We start from the raw sequence: 19,496 nt of genomic DNA, 5'->3' as shown, positions 1-19,496 counted from the left end.
AAAGATCAATGGAAGAGAGAAGAGAAACAGAATGGTGTGTGAGAGGGTTAGGATGCGTTGGGTCAGGTTAGCCAGAAGCAGTGACCTGGGGTATAGAAAGACTCATACTGCATATCACTAAAAAGCAATTCCAGGTTAAGAGGAAGAAAAACAAAACTGGAGGGTTATGTGAATAAAGTATATTTAAAGCTTTGGCAGACGTTGTCACAAGGAAGACAAAATACAGAAATTAAAGCAGGAGAGTTAGATCTGGCTTTTCAGTCAGGAACTCACGCTTTCTGTGAGAATGGTCACAGAGACTCTGCTCATTGCCACCAAGTTCAGGTGCCCATTAGACAACGGATTAATGACTACCAGTCCTTGCAACACGTATCTCCAGAACTTGCCTTGACCAAAAGGAACCAGACACAAACTGCTCCATTATATGAAGTGGAGAAACAGGCAGAATGAATTTAGAGTGCAGAAGAAACAACAGAGGCCACACCTGGGGCCAGAGTGGGGCTGGGGTGGGGTGGGGGGTGGATGACATCACTGCCTGGGAAGGAACTTTCTGAAGGGGTGGTAACGCTATTTTGATAGGCCCATGGGTAACAGCTGTTTCTTTAACCAAGCCTTAGCAAATGCATGCTTAATACATACATGCATGTTCTATTCATTTTTATCTGTATATTTATTCATTTTTATATGGTGTGTGTGTGTGTGTGTGTGTGTGTGTGTGTGTGTGTGTGTGTGTTTGGCACAGGGGAAACCTGAAGCCAGAAGAGAGCATTAGATCCCTTGTAAATGGATTTACAGATGGTTGTGAGCTATTGGTCATGGATGCTGGGAAACAAACCAGGGTCCTCTGCAGGAACAGGAAGCATTCTCAACTGCTGCACCATCTCCTCAGCCCCAATCTGGTTGATTGTATGTAAATTTATCAGGAATGATAATTATAAGAAAAATGAGTGGCATGTAAGTTGAATATTTAGGAAGACATTTCCTGATGACTTTGAAACATGCAAAAAGAAAAAAAAAACAATTGTCAGTAGATGCTTGCATACCACCACAGCAAAATGTTCCAAGTCAGAGCTAGGACGTTATGTGGATGCTGTCAAATCCTGTGGACTTTCTCACGTGCTTGAAAATTTTCACAGTAAAATGCAGAGAGAAAAGAAGCAAGACTGAAGGATTATTATGCACAACAAGTTGATCAGCAATAAGAAAATGAAACAAATGCCTAAAACTAAGACTGCTCCCTTCAGATCCGAGGGCAATGCCGACAGGGCCTGGTGTCATCAGAGCTGTGAACAGCACGGTCTAATTTAAACCAGGAAGGCCATTGTCTCCTCACACACCAGGCAGGTACTAGCATGTCACTGACTGAGCTTCCAAGGGTGAGTGAACACTCTTGGTGGCTGCTGCTGGTGAGCCAGGCCCCAGAGCACTGTTCTCGGTATCCAGTGCAGTAGTCAGGGTGAAATGGAATCATTCTAGAAAGATCTATGACTGGTTGCTAGGTGATGGATATAGTTACCAGCATTTATGCAAAATGCCTAGATGAGCGCACATGTCCACACCCCCAGTGCAGGAGAAGGGCTCTGGAAAGAGGCAGACTCCTACTGGATGAGGATTGACAGCCCCAACACTCCGCTTTGCAACAGGTTGGTGAATTTTACAAAGTCCCATTTGTGTGCTGCTTGCTTAATTAACAGCATGAATGGATCCCCGGTTTAAAATGGTTCAGCGCTTTCCCAGAACCAATGTCAGATCCAAACAGGCCAAGCCTGAACTCGTTCACACGGACCTTACAGCTTGTATTCCCCCCAAAATGCCTCAGTGTCTCTTGCTCACTCCTAATTTAGTGTACACCCAGCCGATACCCCCAAATCACAGAGATGAGCAGTTCTTCTGTGAGGTGACCAGAGAACCGTCTGCTCCTCATCTCTCTCTTCCTCCCAAGTACTGAGTCATGGCTGACTCCGTGGGCAGGATGTTCCACCATCCACTTCGAAACTGTATGACATAGTTTGCTTTTAACTACACCACGCAGACTCTCATTTTCAAGCAAGAAGTTACAAGATCTACACACAGCTAATGTGTTCTGACTGACAAGAGGCGGGTGTGTATAACTGCACTTACCCTCAGTTGTTGGCCTTTTTTAAGAGAACAAAATCAAACAGTTCACAAAAGCTAGTTGAAAGTTTTATTTATATAAAATTCATTAGGAACATAAAAGATTGAGTTTCTTAAAAAAAATTTGCAGTTATTTACAGCAGTATTGCACAAATACAGTGGTAATTACCCTGTCAAAATTCATCAGTGCAAAACATAAAGGAAGCCAGGGGAACCGCAATACCAATGCTACATACGCTGGGTCCTTGGGCATGTTAGTGGTGGGGCACTATACACAGAGATCAGTGCTATTTACTAAAGGGTACCTGACAGGTTCGGATACACTAACCAGCGGTCAAAGAACCTAGACACTGAAAACTATCTGAACTATTAAATTTCGAAATTCCCAAATAAATGCAGTCAAGTACTTGGCTGGGAGCTTGAGGATGCTTCGTGCAATGCTGTTTGGGAGGGAGTCCCCGCTGACTTGGCGACATGTGTGGACACGACCCGCACACACGGCGTCGTCTACACACACAGGCACCAGGCCAAATCAGCAGGGAGGACAGAGCCATCTACATGAAGTCGCATGCCCCTAGAGCTTCAGTGAGCTTTTCCACCGTGACACCCAGGCCAGTGGGGACTCTGACCTCTTCTTGAGGGCAATGGAGAGTTGGAGCGAGGGCCCAGGCCTGCAGAAGCAGACTGGACTAACGCAGTGAGCAGGGGAAGGGGGCGAATGGCTTAGCTCCTCCCTTCAGTCCACACACCTCAGCAGAATCACAGCTGGTGGGGACAGCGGCCAGCAGGTGTCCAGGTGAGACAAGTGGTCTTGGCAAATTCTCTAGAAACAGGCCCCACCCGCCTTCCTTCTACTCAGGACAGCCACACAGCAGCACCTCAGGAGGTGGCAGGATTGTATTTCTCTCAACACTGGGTTGTCAAAGATATTCTTTCAATTTAAAAAAAAAAAAACAAAAAACAAAAAACAAACAAACAAAAAAACCCAAACTTTCCCATCTGCTGATAATACTTCTCTAAGGACATGGCCAACTTATTGGTAAATCTGTTCTTCTCAGAAACCAGCTGCTTTACAACAAATGGGTTTGATGGGTGTTTTTTTTTTAGAGTCCAATCTTCCAGCCTACCACACCTGGGGTATCTCATGGGCAGCAAAAATACTCATTTCATCAGAAAGGTGGCAGAATCCAAGAACTGAATGCCGGGAGCCAAAGCGGACCCAGTCACCGCCCCCTCCACCCCCACCTCAGGAGCTGAAGCAATTCATGGGATGGCGGGGGGCGTGGGGGACAGGGATGTCAACACTTTCAAGAACGTACGACATTAAATAAGCGGAAAATAAATATACAACATTTGTACACGTTACAGCATTATGAAACAGTAGAGCGCATCTCACACAGAAAAAGAACCTACGATATTTACAATCCTTAATTCCGAGAAGTTTAGAAAAACAGTGATTTTTTTTTTTTACACTCATTGATGCCATACAAAATTTTACAAAGAAAGGTAAAGGAAACACAATTGCACACAGACATTTGGCTCAGTTGATGAATAAAACACGACTTCCTAATCTAATAAATAGTCAAAATATATACAACACTAAGAGGAAACAGGAGAGGTTGAGTACATTATCCATTACATACTTTAATGAAAAGTGATTTTAAATTGATTTTTCAGCACCCCGCCCCACCCCCCACCCCGCCCCCAATTCATCAACTTGTTTCTAGGAAGGAAATCTGAAGAGTCACTCAGGAAGTCATTTTGTGTTTATTGCATCTTGGGGTGAAGTCACAGGACTTCACCTTCTCACAAACCTCTCATGGGGAGGCTGTCAAGGCACAAAACCCGCATTATGTTTACACACACACACACACACACACACACACACACACACACACAGAGAGAGAGAGAGAGAGAGAGAGAGAGAGAGAGAGAGAGAGAGAGAGAGAGAGAGAGAGATTGATTGGGGGGATCTAGATTTTGTTCTACAAAAAAAGAGATAACAATAATAAAATAAAAATTAAGTACAAGGGTCTACCCACAGTAGGCAGACATATTTCCTAATTTGCATTTCAAGAAACAGATACAGTACAGGGACATCCAGTCGTGTCTAAGGTCTGGGTGCCACATCCTGTCCTTGAATACTTCTACAGTTCATAGAATCTTTTGTTTCTCCATGAGCTGCTGTGACGGTCAGCCCCAGGCTGGAGGCCAATGGGCCAGAGGTAAGCATGTTTGAGGGGTCACACATGCCACTGGCACCTGGCTCTGGGAGCCTTCTGCACCTGCCCAGGAGGTACCACAGAGCCACGGGGCTGAAACAGTAAAGTGCTCCAGTCGGAGAGACTGGCACATGAGCACGAAGGTCCTAGGAGGTGGGTGGCCCAGAACCAAGCATGTCTTTGGTGTGTGTGTGTGTGTGTGTGTGTGTGTGTGTGTGTGTCTAGCAGAACCATGGCTGCACTCTTAATACCACTTTATACCAGTGGGCCATACGGGGAACCCTCCACGAGGCTCAACACATCAGGAAACAAGGTGAGTGCCAACACAGCTCTCAAACTATTAAAAGTCTAAGGAAGCTGGGAAAGAAGTGGGTTTAAAAGGAAGAATATTTGGAATCAAATGATCTCAATCTAGAAGGAAAAGCATATAGGCAGCACACACACACACACACACACACACACACACACACACACGCACAGAGGAACGTAGGAATGAATGGATTTCTCTACTCAATGACATAAAAACACTGGCCCTCTACGGGGCAAAAGGGAACACAGTTGCTGACAGCGATGACTTGCTTGGAAATGCACGCACTTCTCTAGGCAAGCTGCCTGATGATTGACGTTTTCACAAGTTAGAGGGCTCACAGTCTCCCCCGACCCCTCCGGTGTTCTTTCCTCGGTCCCTTTTTGTCTTCCCTGCTTGTCTGCCTACATGTGTGCTGTTGGTTTTGGGAGGTGCTGCGGAGGGAACCCCGGGCCTCTGCACATGCTAGGGAAGTGCTCCTTCACCAGGCTATACACCTCCAGTCCTGCCTGCTCTTGAAATGACTGACCAATGTGTGGGCTTCTGGTGCACGTGGTCCTAAGGGGTAGGTACCAAGAAAGAGCACCCCCCACCCCAGACACAGATGGCCCAACAAGATCCAACTATTAGGAAAATGGAGAACAAAGTAGTCAGTCATCTTTGGAAGACCAAAGAGAACGTTTCACTTGGTGTAACGGAGGTTTCCTATGTGTGGTAGGTAACTGGTGAAGCAGAGCCAGTTTCTATTTCAAGGTAGGTTCAAAGGAATGGGGATGAAGTTCAGGCATCATGGGCCAGCTGGGATGAGCAGGGCTAAATGCCAAGAAGCGTGGAAAATGACTCCCTGAGCCCCTTGCTCCCGAAATGACCTGGCCAATCCCCAAGAAAAATGTGGGCTCTGGCCCATCTGGTACATGCAGTAAAGCAGAGCCTATGACTGCAGGAAAGCCTGCAACCCAAAGAGCTAACAGCTTCCCTAAGTGTTGGGTGAGTCTGCATTCTCTCAAGATGAAAGGGACAAACAAATCCACCACAAGGAAGTGAGGTGCTCAAGAGCCCTTCCCATGAGTCAGCTTGATTGATGGAGCTGGGAACAATCCGGGCAGCCCCTAGCCCTTGCTGACCCAAACACATTGCATCATGAGAATACCCTGGGACAAACCTGTGCATCAGTGTGGAGACAGACTGAGGAGGACGAGGAGATGAGGAGAAACACAAAAAGTGTGAAATTCTGAGACAGAAGCAACTGAGCTAAGGAGGTAAGTATTTACAAAATGGGAATGGCACACCAAAACAGACCCTTGGCCACTTGAATCCATTCCATTTCGTAAGAACTGTTTTGGTAGCAATAATTAAAAAAGAAACTCAAGGAAGTCATGGCAAAGGAGAGGGGGCAGCACCATCCTCTCCTGTTTAAAAATTCTGTACAGTAATCTCTAAAAATAAACTAAGGCAGCCTTATAAATCAGCTGGCTCAGTTCCCACTGCAGGCTTACATAATCCTCTGAGAATTGGAGTCAGGTTCTTAGAATTTTAGTATAAAAATCATCCACAAGTTGGCTAAAAAGTTTTCATTTCCTTTCTGAAAACAAAAACAAAAACAAAACAAAAAACAACCCCCCCCCAACCCAAACAGTTATCAAAGAAAGTGGGTCTAAAAAACACATGAACACACCACACGTAAACACCTCTCTTGCATTTGACTCTATGCCAAAAGACCCAGAATCTGTACATTAAAAAGAGAAGAGCCCTCCCTCGTTTACATTCACAACAAACGTCTGTTGGAAATTCTGCCATGTGGTGAGGAACAGAAAGGTTAAGTTCACGTCGACACAGTGCGGTGTGTCCAGTGTGCCGTCCGCCCTCAGCACCTCTCTGGGACAGAGCCACCACCACCGGCCACGGTGGCATCTTCACGGCACCAGGAGACTGAAGTGCTGGGGTTCTGGCGGTCCGAACAAGAGCAATGTCCACATTTATCCGTGGCTGCATGGAGATCCTGTCAATGCCTTCTCCATACTAGACGGATGAAGAAACGTAACAGTTGTAAGATAACCATTTGAGGGTGGTGAGGGTGGTCTTCAGCCTGCAACAATACAAGCAGAGTTCTTCGTTACTCCCTAGCACTCCGGCGCCGGCACACTCAAAGCACGGGGTGCCTCCCACCTGAATTGCAGAGGAACTCAATTCCATCTGCCCTGCCGGGATGAGGATGCGACATCACAGAGTACAAGCGTACCAAACGAATTGTCCATCACTGAGAAAATAAAGCGAACGGAAGACCATCAAACTACTCCAAAGGTATCTTGGAACTATAAACCTTCCCATGGGTGCTGGACAAGAGCCATGCCAGGCCACCGCTGTTGGTGTCTCGGGAGAAGCGGTCGAGCAGAGGGGAGGGGCCGAGGAAAACAGGGGGTGGACTTGGGTTTCTTTACTCTTTACTACCCACCACATTTACTTATCACTTCAGACATGCTCAGACTCCCTCAAAGGTGGATTCCGGTAGCTGTAATTGACTTGAGAAAGCAGTGATTTGGGCGGCGGAGGGGTGATTTGCCCCAAGAAGCTAAATAAAGTGGAAGAGTGATGGGCCTCTGGTTGCACCGAAGGATAAACAGTGACCCGGAGGGAGGGGCTGCCCACTGTCGCAGACAAGGGGCTGAGTCAACCCCGCGGTCCCACATCAGGCCTGGGAAGGAAAGGGCAATTAAAAGCAAAGCCTCATTGCTTGTGACATATTTAGGTTTGTTACAATTTGAAGACTGTTCAGAAGGAAGCCTCGGATTTATCTACGTGAAGAGTTCAGACTCCCTTGCACCCTTCCAGAGTATCCACATCTGGGATCTAATTCATCTCACTGGAGAACATAGGGCGAGGGAACAACACACTTGCCTCAATGCCATCAGCCACAACCTGGTTCAAACTCAAGTCTGAAGCAGGCCCTGGTTGCTTCCTTAATGACTAACCCACAAACAAGACCTGGCCACCCCGGGCACCCCACCCCCTTCACTCTGGTGGGAAGTGCTCCTAAGGACTGTCTGGGAATGACCATGAATCACACTGGGGCTGTCTGTCCCCTCTCAGACTCCAAAGGTCCCAGCAGACACCAGCTGCGAGGGGAGCTCCCCTCTCCCCACTGTTTACATAGCTCTCAAACTCAAGGGGCCAGGGCATTTCCCCTTTTCTTTCCATAACAAGATGGGAGGAAATCAGCTTTATGTCAGCGATTCCTGTGGAGGAGCTCCCGTGACCACAGGCTGCGATTTTATCAGCCCTCCACACAAGACTGCTTTGTTTTGATTTAACTTTCAAAATTACTTTGCTCCTTTTGTGTGAGAATAACTCAGGGGAAGGTTCATTTTGGTGAAGATGAATATTAATAGGCTGAAAGAGACTTATTCAAAATAGAACCGCAGCTCACTAAAATAAAGAAAGCCAGTGTTACAATTGACTAAGCCATCAATGCAAGGTGAGAAGACTAAAACAGACCTAGTGTCAACGAGGCCCTCTGAGTAAGCACACAATGGGGATGGCTGGGTATCTACAGTCAACACACCGAGAATGAGTGGGTCACCCAAGGGATGGGCCTCAAAACGGCTCACACGTGGGAAGCTGCAAATTCTAGTCTTGGTAGCATCTGGGGAGACACTGACAGGCTAACCATTTGAGGATGACAGCCGGACAGTGGTGGCTGTGGCCAAGGTTAACGGGAAGACTTGTACAAAGGACACATACAATCGTGTCAGGTGGCACAGTTGTGGGAATGCAGGCAGTTTTGGCAAAGGGGAGCCCCAGTCCCCAGTGGTGGTGGTGGTGGTGGTGGTGGTGGTGGGGTGCCGCCCTCTCGGGCCGTGGTGTGACAGCAAGGCACGCGCCTTTAGCAAGTGAACAATTGCTTTTGGACAACGTTCAACGGAGGAAGCCATTAGGACTGATTCAGAGCACAGTGCCAGCCCAGAAATCCCTTGACAGCTGGCACAGTGGCTGGAGCTGCTCCTCCCAGCACCTGTGGCCCACACAACAGCAAACAGCTGGAGGATGGGTGGTTCTAACTTACGTCAGATTCAGCAGCGAGGCTGCTGTAGGCTGCTGCAGGTGTACCTTAGTCTGAGCCGTGGGGAGGGGGGGGTGGGAAGTGGGGGGTCGGGGCGGGGGGGCTGCTAATGTGAGAGCTGGGGCTGAATGAAGACAAGAAGCCAGGACCTGACACTTAGAACACGGGTTCTCGAGAAGGAACTCTTTGTGACACGTGCATGGGGACCCAAGGGTGAGCCTGAGCTTCAGCTGTCTTCTGGTTTGAGGGTCAGGAGAGCTGAAAGGATCCTGCAGACCTACTCTCGTCTCTCCCCTCCCCGTCCCCGCCACCCACACCCACAAGAGAGCACCTGGCCAGGACAACATGTCCAGGGTGGAAAGTCAGGTCTGAAAATGGCCATCATCTGCAGCGGGAGCCATCAGCTAGAACGTCAGTGTGCAGTCTACATACGGCAAGGCCCCTCACAACTCAGTCAGAACTAGAAAGACGGGAGAACATGCACAGGAGCAAGGGCATCAGCTCTTTCTTCCCGGGCCTGCAGCTGTTGGCAGAGGCCCCCCTTCTGGCTCGTGTCCAGCGGGTCTGCATCAGTGACTCACACTCAGGCACTCCCAGGAGCATCTGTGTACTCAGGGTACACAGTTCAGGACCACACCTAGGCCGCCCGGTGCAAAACAGAACGCTTTTCCTGATTACAACCGCTTGATGCAGAGAAGAAAGTACACTAGGGAAAGAAGCCCCGCCTCCCTCCTGGCAACCCCTCAAGAGGGGCCATGGGGTGCCCCAAATTCTCAGGCTGCAGTCCTGGCCCCAGTACCTCAGAATGTGGCTGTCTGTGGAGACAGGGCCTTCAGCAAGGTGATTGAGATGAACCCACCGGTTTGGGGGGTGGGGCAAGGCGTGAATATAGCGACTGAGGGACAGAGACAGCATGGAGGACCCAGCACGAACAGGCCAGAGATGGGTGTGTGAAGACATCAGCGCTGCTGAGACTGATGCTGGACTTGTGGCCCCCCCAGAAGTGCAGAGCAGTTAACTTCTGTTGTTTACAGCACCCCATCTGCGGCCCCGCTACTGCAGCTCTGGTGAACTTCTCACCCACCCTCCTGAATGGTCATTCTCAGTCCTTTATGTACCGTTTAAGTGAGAACACTTCTTAGGTGGAAGTTTAGCAACTGTCTGAGACTAAGTCACAAAGACGCTCGGGAGGTCTAGCACACTGATGCAGTTGGGTGAAGGGGCTACTGAAAAGGCTTCCGAGACAAGCAGGCCCCCGAGAAGGTGCTGGGACAGGCCTGGGGACAGAAGGATCACTCATTGCCACTGCTAAATGAAATAACTAACGGCAGGGGCAGGCGTTTAAGCCTTCAAAACAACCCCACGGGGCCAGTGTGGCTCTCTTCAAGCAGCAACTGGCTGGAAGTAGCAGGGCAAAGAGGTGGCCGGCCAGGACATACACCTTGGATCCCACACCTTCCTAGAAGACACGTGTCACCTACGACCACACATTCAAGCTCCCAGAATGGAGAGCGATGGTGTGGGTACTGTGGATGATGTGGATACTGTGGATGATGTGGATACTGTGGATGATGTGGATACTGTGGATGATGTGGATACTGTGAATGATGTGGATACTGGCATGCCAGAGACAGGACAAGTTCAGAGGTGACTCTGGAATGAGCACATCTTTGCCTCCAAGCAGGGCCTTTCATTGCTCGAGGTCGCCTTCCTTTTGGCTCAAAAGGGATTTCAGAGTGGGCTCTGTGGAGTGGGACTAGAGACCTCCCCTCCGAGTGACTGCAGCACCCCAGCTCAGACTTCTGCTAGAGCAGGGTACAAATGCCAGTCTCCACGGCAGAGCCCACACTTAGCATAACCCCGTGCAGACAGCAGACTTGAGGGGGCTTACAGTGACAGCCACATCACAATACAATTAAAGGTTGATGCAGATTAAAAATCACAGCAAGGAGGGGGTACGGTGAGACCTAGGGGTGAGATCTGTGGCAACATAACCACACTTCAAGTCATGTTTCCTGGCAGTCAAGGTAACAGGTATTGGGGCAGGAAAGATGGCTCAGTGGTTAAGAGCACTTACCGCTCTTCTTGTGGACCTGGGTTCTCTGCCTCCTCATCAGATGGCTCATAACTGCCCCTAAGTCTAGTTACAAGGACTCTAATGCCCTCTGTCCACTGAGGGCATTTGTACATATATGATGCACATAAACTCATGCACACATACACATAAGTAAAAGATAAACAAATAAACACTTTTAAAATTGACAGTACCCTACCCAAGTTCTTAGATACAAAAGCATCCCAGAATAGGCACCCCCTCAGAACTCTGAGATATAGAAGAATTCAACTAGTTAGAAGTATGTCTCACACAGAATGTCCACACTGAAGGCTCTAGATGTCCTAAGCGTCTAACAGGTTTATACATAGGCAGTAAGTAATTCATAGGAAACTGAATGTTGGACTATGAGCCTGGGAAGGACTCTAGTCGTCTCTGTTGCAGGTTCTGGCTCTGAAGAATCGATGCCATGTCACCTGGATGGTGCACTGCTCCCTCCCCATCAGCACCGCTCAGAGTGAGCCGTCCAGGAGGCTGAGGGTACCCAGAACACAGCTGCACCACTTCGATAGGGTCCCAATCCAGCCATCTAAACAATGTTTCCTAAAGCAGCCGTGAGGCCTTAGCCCCTCTCCACCTTCAGACAGAATCTGCTGAGATTTCCCTGCCCGCTCAATGGCCATTGCTGCCTTCAGGCCAGATGACTGCTGCCTAAAGACCACACTCACTTTCTGTCACCAAGGGAACAAGGGTATTTAAACAGCTTGAGTGTGATAGCTTAGTGATCACAACGGTTGAAGAAAAGGCACAAGAGCCACCTTCGGATGCAGTGAGAGGCCTCTGGACATGAGAGGAACAAATGTGCTCCCACCCCCAGCACTGAAAGCAAGCAGTGCTGTCTGTCAAAGATCTATCATGGCCGCACCGGCTTGAAAGTCACATACAGGCTGCAAATGTTTTCACAAACCAAACTTGTATTCTGTCTCCTTCTATGCATCATACAACAGAAACTGTTAAAAGTGAAGGTCTTGTATGGGGACACAGAAAGCACTTCACAGGTTTACTCACAGTGGGGGCTACCTATTCTGGCAGTATGACACACACTTCTACTTGATGGGGATCCCGCCAGGCAGGCCTCAGAACTGGTGCTGGGTCCTGGTCTATGGCCAGCCAAACAGGGTTCAAGATGGGTATTATGTCTCCTGGGAGAGATACAAGGGACAACATACTCAATTCAGAGCAAGAACATGCTGTTCTGAAATGCTAAGTGGGATGTAACACACTCTAACCACAACCCAAACCTCCTGCTTTGGTTCAGCGAGGTGAAGTCTAGCAAGGGATGATGCAACACGGTTATTATTTTTATGTGTCTGCAGAAGGGCCAAACCTTCCTTTCTTCGCATCTTCATTTCCTCCTCCAGAGATTAAAAAAAATTACCCCATAAACCTGCCTGAAGTTCCCCTCCAGGCACCTGCGTCTCCTCTTAGTTACACGCTCAGGGCTCGCCATCCCACAACTGCTGGGTAGCCCTGCAGATGTAGCACCTGCTGGGATCCTCACACGTGGTGTAGATCAACACAAGATGTCTAGCCCAACACCCAGCCAGCCATTCGAACACACCTCAGTGCCCCGGTCTCCTCTCCTATTTGCGTACACCCGGACAGATGCAGCCTGGGCCTCTAGGCTCGAACGCACTTGCTTCAAAAGCACGTCCAAGGCCTCTAAAGGCAGCCAGGTGGACAGGGTTCCTGGCAGTACTCAACGTGACAGAGAACGGGGTGATAATGGCACCCAGATTCTCGAGCACGCAGCGTGCACTAGCCGACACTAGAGTGGGTCCATGCCTCTTGGTGGGGTGCATTTGCTTATGAGCCCAGCTGTCCCCAGCAGTTTCTTATTCAAAAAAGCAGCACAACACTGTGGAGCGAATCTAAAACTCGCTCCACTTGCCTCAGTGGAGAGACTGAAGCGTTCGCCACCTCTATAGTCATTGAACAGAAACAGTGTGGGCCAGGTCATGTGTGTGAACAAAGCCTGAAACCAAAATGCCAAACTGCTTCCTCCAACTGCAAGGGAAACACTACGTAACTGTGTCTCCAACAATGGCAGCTACCAGTTCACCTAACCTCCTAGCGACTGCTTTTGCTCCAAGAGACCTGCTCATCTCTAAATTCCTGTGACTAACGTGTGAAGAGACCCATCCTTCTGTGAGTCAGGCCCGAGTGTGGATTTCACATTTGATATTCAGGTCTTTAATGGTGCTTTTCACAACAGTCTAAGAAAGCAGCTTATCTTGTTAAACTTCAGTTTTCAATTAATGAAGGCCTCTGGAGAACGTGGCCCGAGGCCATACATCTCTGGTTGGTTTCATCCAAGCAAGCTATAATTTAGGCCTCTCCCTTGCTAGTGATTTATAGGAGCCACCTTCGTTTCTAAAAGCATGGACGCAGACAGCACACAGTGGCTTCCCTTTCTTAGGAGGCAGACACACGGGCTTCACATTTCAAACACACAAATGCTCGCTCGTGTGCACAACACTTCAGAGAACTGTGTTTCTGTCAACACTGATCTGTGGGCCACCTTTCCGGCTACACTGTGACTGGTGCGGGGCTCTGCTGTTGTCTACACACACTTCAGTCAATTCATGCCTGCACATGTCAGGCTGAGGAGGAAGCAGGCAGTGCAAACCCAAGATGCACTCTTTCTTGTGAGCAGACGATGGAAGGGTTTCCATTCGCTCATTGCCCCATCTGCGGGGTCTCTCTTAGCTTTAGACTGCCCACGGCCAGGACATCCCCATTAACCAAGAGCATTCTCTGTGAATACTGACTCAGGGTGGACAATCTGACTGAAATCCTAAAGAAGCCACAGAGGGTCATGGATGCCAGCTTCAAGGTTGGGGTGGGTTGCAGAATGAGTTTAGTTCCTCCTAGAACAACTCTCTGAAGAGCTGAGAGGCTTTCAAATGCCCATAAGTAGACATCTTATTTCCAGAATTAGTGCTCACAGCTGCTGGGGACCGTAGGGCTTGCACTTGATGTCACTTCCAAAAGACGAGCTGGCCAGGCCTGGGTAGAGGAGCCACAGCTAAGGCATGTGCACAGCACGGATGATGGCTACTGGAGATGAGTGAGGAGTGGTTGGCCTCACATTGACACACCCCCTCATGAGGATGAAGAGGCTGCAAGGCCCAATGCCTGGGCACCACTCAGCTAAACACAGACTGCTTGCTTTCCCCAGGACCTCCAGACAATCAGGTTCTCTGAGCTTCTCTCTGGACCCACTGGCCTCCCTGTGCTGTCCAGGTTCCCCCAAAGCCTCTGCCATCCTCCTGAGTCTTCCAAACAGTACCGCACTGCGGAGTGGACAGCAAAGGTTAGCATGGTTGGTACATCACCTGGGTATAACTTGATCAGGCAACATCTTTCAGGAGGTCTCGCCCCTCCCCAGTGTGGCTTTGTCCCCTCCCTCCTGAGCTCTTGGAGAAACACTCACTCCACAGTAGAAGACACCACCATGGCCCTATATTATCAGCACCAGAGGACCACCATACACCTTCCAGGGAAAGGGACCAAAGACAACTTGCCTCTGCAGTATTCCTATAGAAACACAAAACCCAACTCTCATCCCGTGGAAGCACCAAGTAAAAGGTAAATGAAATGCAGGGAATCTAGAAGCTCAAATTGTCTTGGGCCCTCCACAAGTGTCGCCTCTCCAAAGACAGAGGCACTAACAGAGCTGACGTGCACCTTAGTATCTTAATTCAACGCGTGCGTCTACACTGGGGCTTGGATCAGTGTCTGCCCCCTGTCATTTTGGGACAGGTGAGAAGTTAAAGTCTACAGTCCCAAGACAGCATGGGGTCACTATCCATCGGTGATCACGACTGTTGCATGTGGCCGAGATGTCCTTACTCTCAGGGAGCACACACTGCAGTATTAATAGGGAGGGGTCTTGTGAGAGTTCCCCACCCACACTGGCATGCCAAGCAGGGTTGTCCTTGCTCAGGTCTTGTTTAGGTGACCATATTGAGATCTCACAGGGCAGCTTCCCTGTCCTATAGAGAAGACACACCCTCGCAGCACACGCCCTGTTCCACTGGTTTGCACCCCTCCTTCTCTGCTTACAGGGGTTCAGCCTCCACCGCTCCACCTCACACTGCCCCACTGTTCTCAAATGTACTCAACATACATCAGCTACACAATGGGACCTCTAGTCCCCTAACCGGTAACTTGGGAAGATGTCCTGCCAGGCTTGGTAAGGTTGGTAGCAATAAAAGCTAACTAACACTAGAGAGAAGATAACTGCCCCGATGCAGACACTAAACTGTAGAAGCTTCGGTGCATCCTCCCAAGTAGGCAAGGGATGGGCAGCAGCTCAGCAACAGGTCATCTGAAGTCATTATTCTCCCACTTCCTGCCTGGCTTCCTGTCCCCAGTGTTCAACAATGGACCATGGCTGTGATAACAGACAATGGCCTGCTCTTCTAACCAGCCAGACTGGTGGCTGCGGCTTTTGAGGTCACTGTGTCAATGTCCTGAGTTTGAGTTTGACATTTTGAACTGGCTGCTGTCACTGACCATTTGGAGAAGATCTGCCTTCACTGTAGAGGAATTAAGGTCTAGCCTAGAACCTATCCCTTCCCCAACAGCCAACTAAGAAAGCTATAAAGCCCTTTATGAGTGACTGCACTTCAGCATGGGGTAAGATATGCTAAGGGTTGGCAAGATGGCTCAGCTAGCGAGAGTACTTGTCACAGAAGCGTCATAGTCTGAGTTAGACCCTGGCCACCCACATAAAAACGCTGGAAGTGATGGAATGTGCACCTGTAACCCAGGACTGGAGAGACGGGAGGCAAAAGAAGAATTGCCCAGAAGCTTGCAGGCCTGCTAGTTTGAAGCAGAGAACTAACTCCCAAAAGTTGTCCTCTGTTCTCTGACCTCTACACAAGCACAGTGGCCCACAAGGTGTGTTACACACACACACACACACACACACACACACACACGCGCGCGCACACACACACACACACAAAAGATATATAAAATAAAGTATAAAATCTTGCAAAAAAGTACATGATGTTTATTTACAGTGACTGTGTTAAAAGGATGGGAAATAACAATGTCACATCTCATTAAAAAAAAAACCAGACCATCACAAAATGCATACTTAAACATGAAACTATAAAATAACATTGGCAGGGAAGCAGGAGGCAGACCACACACAGCCCTGGTCTCATTCTCTACCAGGCCAGCTGTGTGAGTGAAGAATCTGGGATGGTCCATATCTCCCAGCACAGAACTTGAACCATTCATCCCCGGGATGCCCTCCCTGAGGGGCCAGCCATAGCACGTGTCTGCACTCACCAGCTGTCCCTCACTTTGACCATCCTTAACCACTCACAGTCCCCAGGGAGCTGCATCAAGCAGGTTCACCTGGGAGGGCCTCCTAGTCCTCTGTCCATACCTTATGGTTTGAAGTGAAACTTGTACAAACTATCCATCAGACGCCTGGTTCTGCAGACAAAGGCTCTGTCTGATACAACCCAAGAGTGGGGTGCTGTGCCAGCTCATCTCAGTGTACAAGTCCCAGCAGTACAAAGACCTGTCCACAGCCGCGTCTCTCCTGAGGCATCCCCACCCACCAGATCCAGCCCCAAGGGCATGCATCTACGATGTTCCAATACAGAGGCAGCATCATAGCCAGCTCCTATCTAGATTTAGATGTCTCTATGTTCATCAGAAATGGCATGTGTGGTGGTTTGAAAGAAAACGGCCCTCAAACAGAGTGGCACTATTACGAGGTGTGGCCTCGTTGGAGGAAGTGTGTCACTGTGGGGGTGGGCTTTGAGGTCTCTTTTGTTCAAGTTTCCCTCAGTGTGACCGTCAGTTGACTTTCTGTTGCCTCTGAGTCAAGATGTAGGACTCTCAGCTCCAGCACCACGTCTGCCTGCATGCCGCCATGCTTCCTGCCATGATAATAATGGACTGAACCTCTGAAACTGTAAGTGAGCCCCCTCCATTAAATGTTTTCATTTTTAAGAGTTGCCATGGTCATGGTCTCTCTTCACAGCAATAAAAACCAAACTAAGACAGTATGTCTTCCTGGACTCTGGACCCAACTGCAGTCCAAGACTAAAATGTAGTCCCCTCTTTCTTGAACAACCTCATGTTCTTTACCCTGCCCTCAACAGAAGGACCAGGCTCCTGAACACACCATAGCCTCACACAGTCAACAAGTTCAGTCACCACAGAAACCTCTTCAGAGAATCCAACGCAGAAGGATTAGTGGATATAACTGTAACGGTAAATTATGAAATCAACCAATCTTCCCGAAAGATTGCCATTTTGGATCTAGACTAAGAAAGAATTTACATTCTGTGAAGTGATCCACGTCAGGGGGCGGATGTCAAGCTTGTGCCAGCTAAACACAATATCTCAAAAAATTCCTCAGTCCATTCATCAACATGACAGTTCCCATTTAACGACAGAAGCATGACCATAGCATACACACACACATCCCCCACCACATCCCACGGAAAAGCAGGAAGGGGGACAGAAATTATTTTCAAGGTCCAGGACTCCCTAACAGATTTGCTACTCAGAAAGAAAAAAGACCCCCCAGTGGGGGTGGGAAGGGTTAGGGTGGTGGTAGTTAGTGGTAGTGTCCCCATGTGCCCGAGGAGGGTCTGAGCAGCGATGCAGGCAGAAAAGAAGACCCCAAGCAATCCATGGGGAAACATTCACTTACTTTGGACCAACTGGCTACACAGGAGATGTCTATGTAAAGACAGAAACATCTCAGGGTCCTAGGCCTGGCACCTCTCCAGACAGAAGAGAGGTTTCACTTGAATGAATGAGAAGGAGCCAAAGTTACCCCAGGACACTTTGTTAAGTAACTGGTCACCCCACTCACAGTCATCCTGCAACTCAGAAGCAAAGCCTATGCCCTCAAAAGTGGATTCCATGGGAAGTGGGGTACCAAACAGATAAACGTCCTCATTTCATCAGGAAAGCATCAAAACTGTTTTTAAACATACTGCTGCTAGAAGATGAACTAAGTTGATTATTACTATTATTAAAATCAAGAACATACCCGAGAAATCTAGGAAGCAGCCAGCTAACCTTATTTAACCTTGACTAGGTTCACATCATAAGCTATTGATTCCTGGCCTCCTAACACATTTCAATAACGAACTGTGAAATGTCCTCAGCACCCCTTGCTGGGAGTCCTGGCTGAGTGACAGTGTAGAATTTAACAACTCTACCTACATGGAGAAGCACCATGCATGAGCTGAAAACTGTGTGCTCCATACTTACGTGGGACTATTTGAAAATGTATATAGATGACCTTTTAAAAGAATTTTAAGCACTAACATGCTGAGGTCTCTCATATATAAAATACCTCTTGCAGCTTCACACTGTATCTCAATTAAAGGCAAGCACTCAGATGCAGCAGGAGCAGAAGCCAGGAGAGACATGACGTAGCCTGTAGTTCATCAGCCTCCTTTTATGGGGGTGGGGGTGGGAAGGGGTCCTTACCCTCCTCGTGTAGGATTCATTGAACTCGTCTCCAATCCGCCGAAGCTCCTGTGCAATCCGTATCTCAGGGCGAACGTCTGCAGGTTCCTCCTGAGACTGCCTTATGGAAGCTGTGTGGGCACAAAGAAAGCAGAAATCACGCCAGGGTCCACAGCACTGAGAACAGTGTACCCGACTTTCCAGGAACAAACCCATCTCGCTCACTCTCGCCCTTTTGGAAGCTCTCTGGTTTCAGCGACTCTCAATCTGGTGTTAAGAACCGTGAAGGAAGTATCATTTTAGCCAGTGCCCTAGTTAGGCCTCTGTTGTTGCTGAGAAAAGGGTTTGTTTGGCTCATGCAGTTGATCACAGTCCATCGACTCTGAGAAGTCAGGGCAGACACTCAAGGAGCAGAGGAAAAGGCAGTAAGTAGCAACCTTGCTCCCTGGCTTGCTTGCCATGGCCTGCTAAGCCCGCCTTCTTATACGACCCAGGACCACCTGCCCAGGCTGGCCCTGCCTGCAGTGGGCTAGCCCTTCCCACATCCATCGTTTATCAAGAAACTACCCACAGATTTACCTACAGGCAACCCGACGGAAGTAATGCCTCACTCAACTAAGATTCTCTCTTCCCGGGAGACTCTAGCTTGTGTCATGTCAAGTTGACCAACAGAACAAAACCAAACCAGGAGAGATACGTGACACAGAATAACTCGACAGAATTAGAAGAATCAAAAATAGCCTGGCCCAGCCATCCTATTTCAAAAAGCATCCTAAACAGCACAATGAGGATCACCAAAGAGACACGATAGGGACCGATGACATTAGTCACAAAGGCACTGGCTGCCAAGCCTGACAACCTTGAGTTCGATCCCCAGAATCTACATGGTGAAGGCGGAGAACTGACTCCACGAACTGTCTCTGCCTTACACACATGCACACAAAAATAAAGGTAATCACGATTTTAAAAAGAAATCAGTACCCGGGTGGTGGTGGTGTACGACTTTAATCTCAGCACTTGGGAGGCAGAGGCAGGTGGGCCTCTTGAGTTGGAGGCCAGCCTGATCTACAGAGCAAGTTCCAGGACAGCCAGGGCTACACAGAGAAACCCTGTCTCAAAAGGCAAATAAACAAACAAACAAAAAAAGAAAGAAAAAAAAGTAAAGGAAGAAAGAAAGAGAAATCAGTGACAAAGCCTAGCATTCATGGGGTCCTAAAGTCC

General features: G+C 48.7%; 1 protein-coding gene across 2 annotated transcripts in view; it reads right to left on the bottom strand.

The window, feature by feature from the left end:
• Positions 1 to 6,535: 6,535 nt before the first annotated feature.
• Positions 6,536 to 19,496, bottom strand: part of Bcl2l11 (BCL2 like 11) — a 35,604-nt gene continuing 22,643 nt past the window's right edge. For both annotated transcript variants that reach the window (XM_059261384.1, XM_059261385.1), the window contains 2 exons: positions 18,297 to 18,406; positions 6,536 to 6,730 (listed from right to left, as the gene is read on the bottom strand). In XM_059261384.1, coding sequence (XP_059117367.1) covers positions 6,647 to 6,730; positions 18,297 to 18,406 — 194 coding nt within the window. In that variant the 3' untranslated portion in view covers positions 6,536 to 6,646. The remainder of the gene's footprint in view (positions 6,731 to 18,296; positions 18,407 to 19,496) is intronic.

Source organism: Peromyscus eremicus, chromosome 4 (assembly GCF_949786415.1).
Source record: "Peromyscus eremicus chromosome 4, PerEre_H2_v1, whole genome shotgun sequence".
NCBI classification, from domain to species: domain Eukaryota; kingdom Metazoa; phylum Chordata; class Mammalia; order Rodentia; family Cricetidae; genus Peromyscus; species Peromyscus eremicus.
This window is presented reverse-complemented; position numbering and strand designations above follow the sequence as displayed.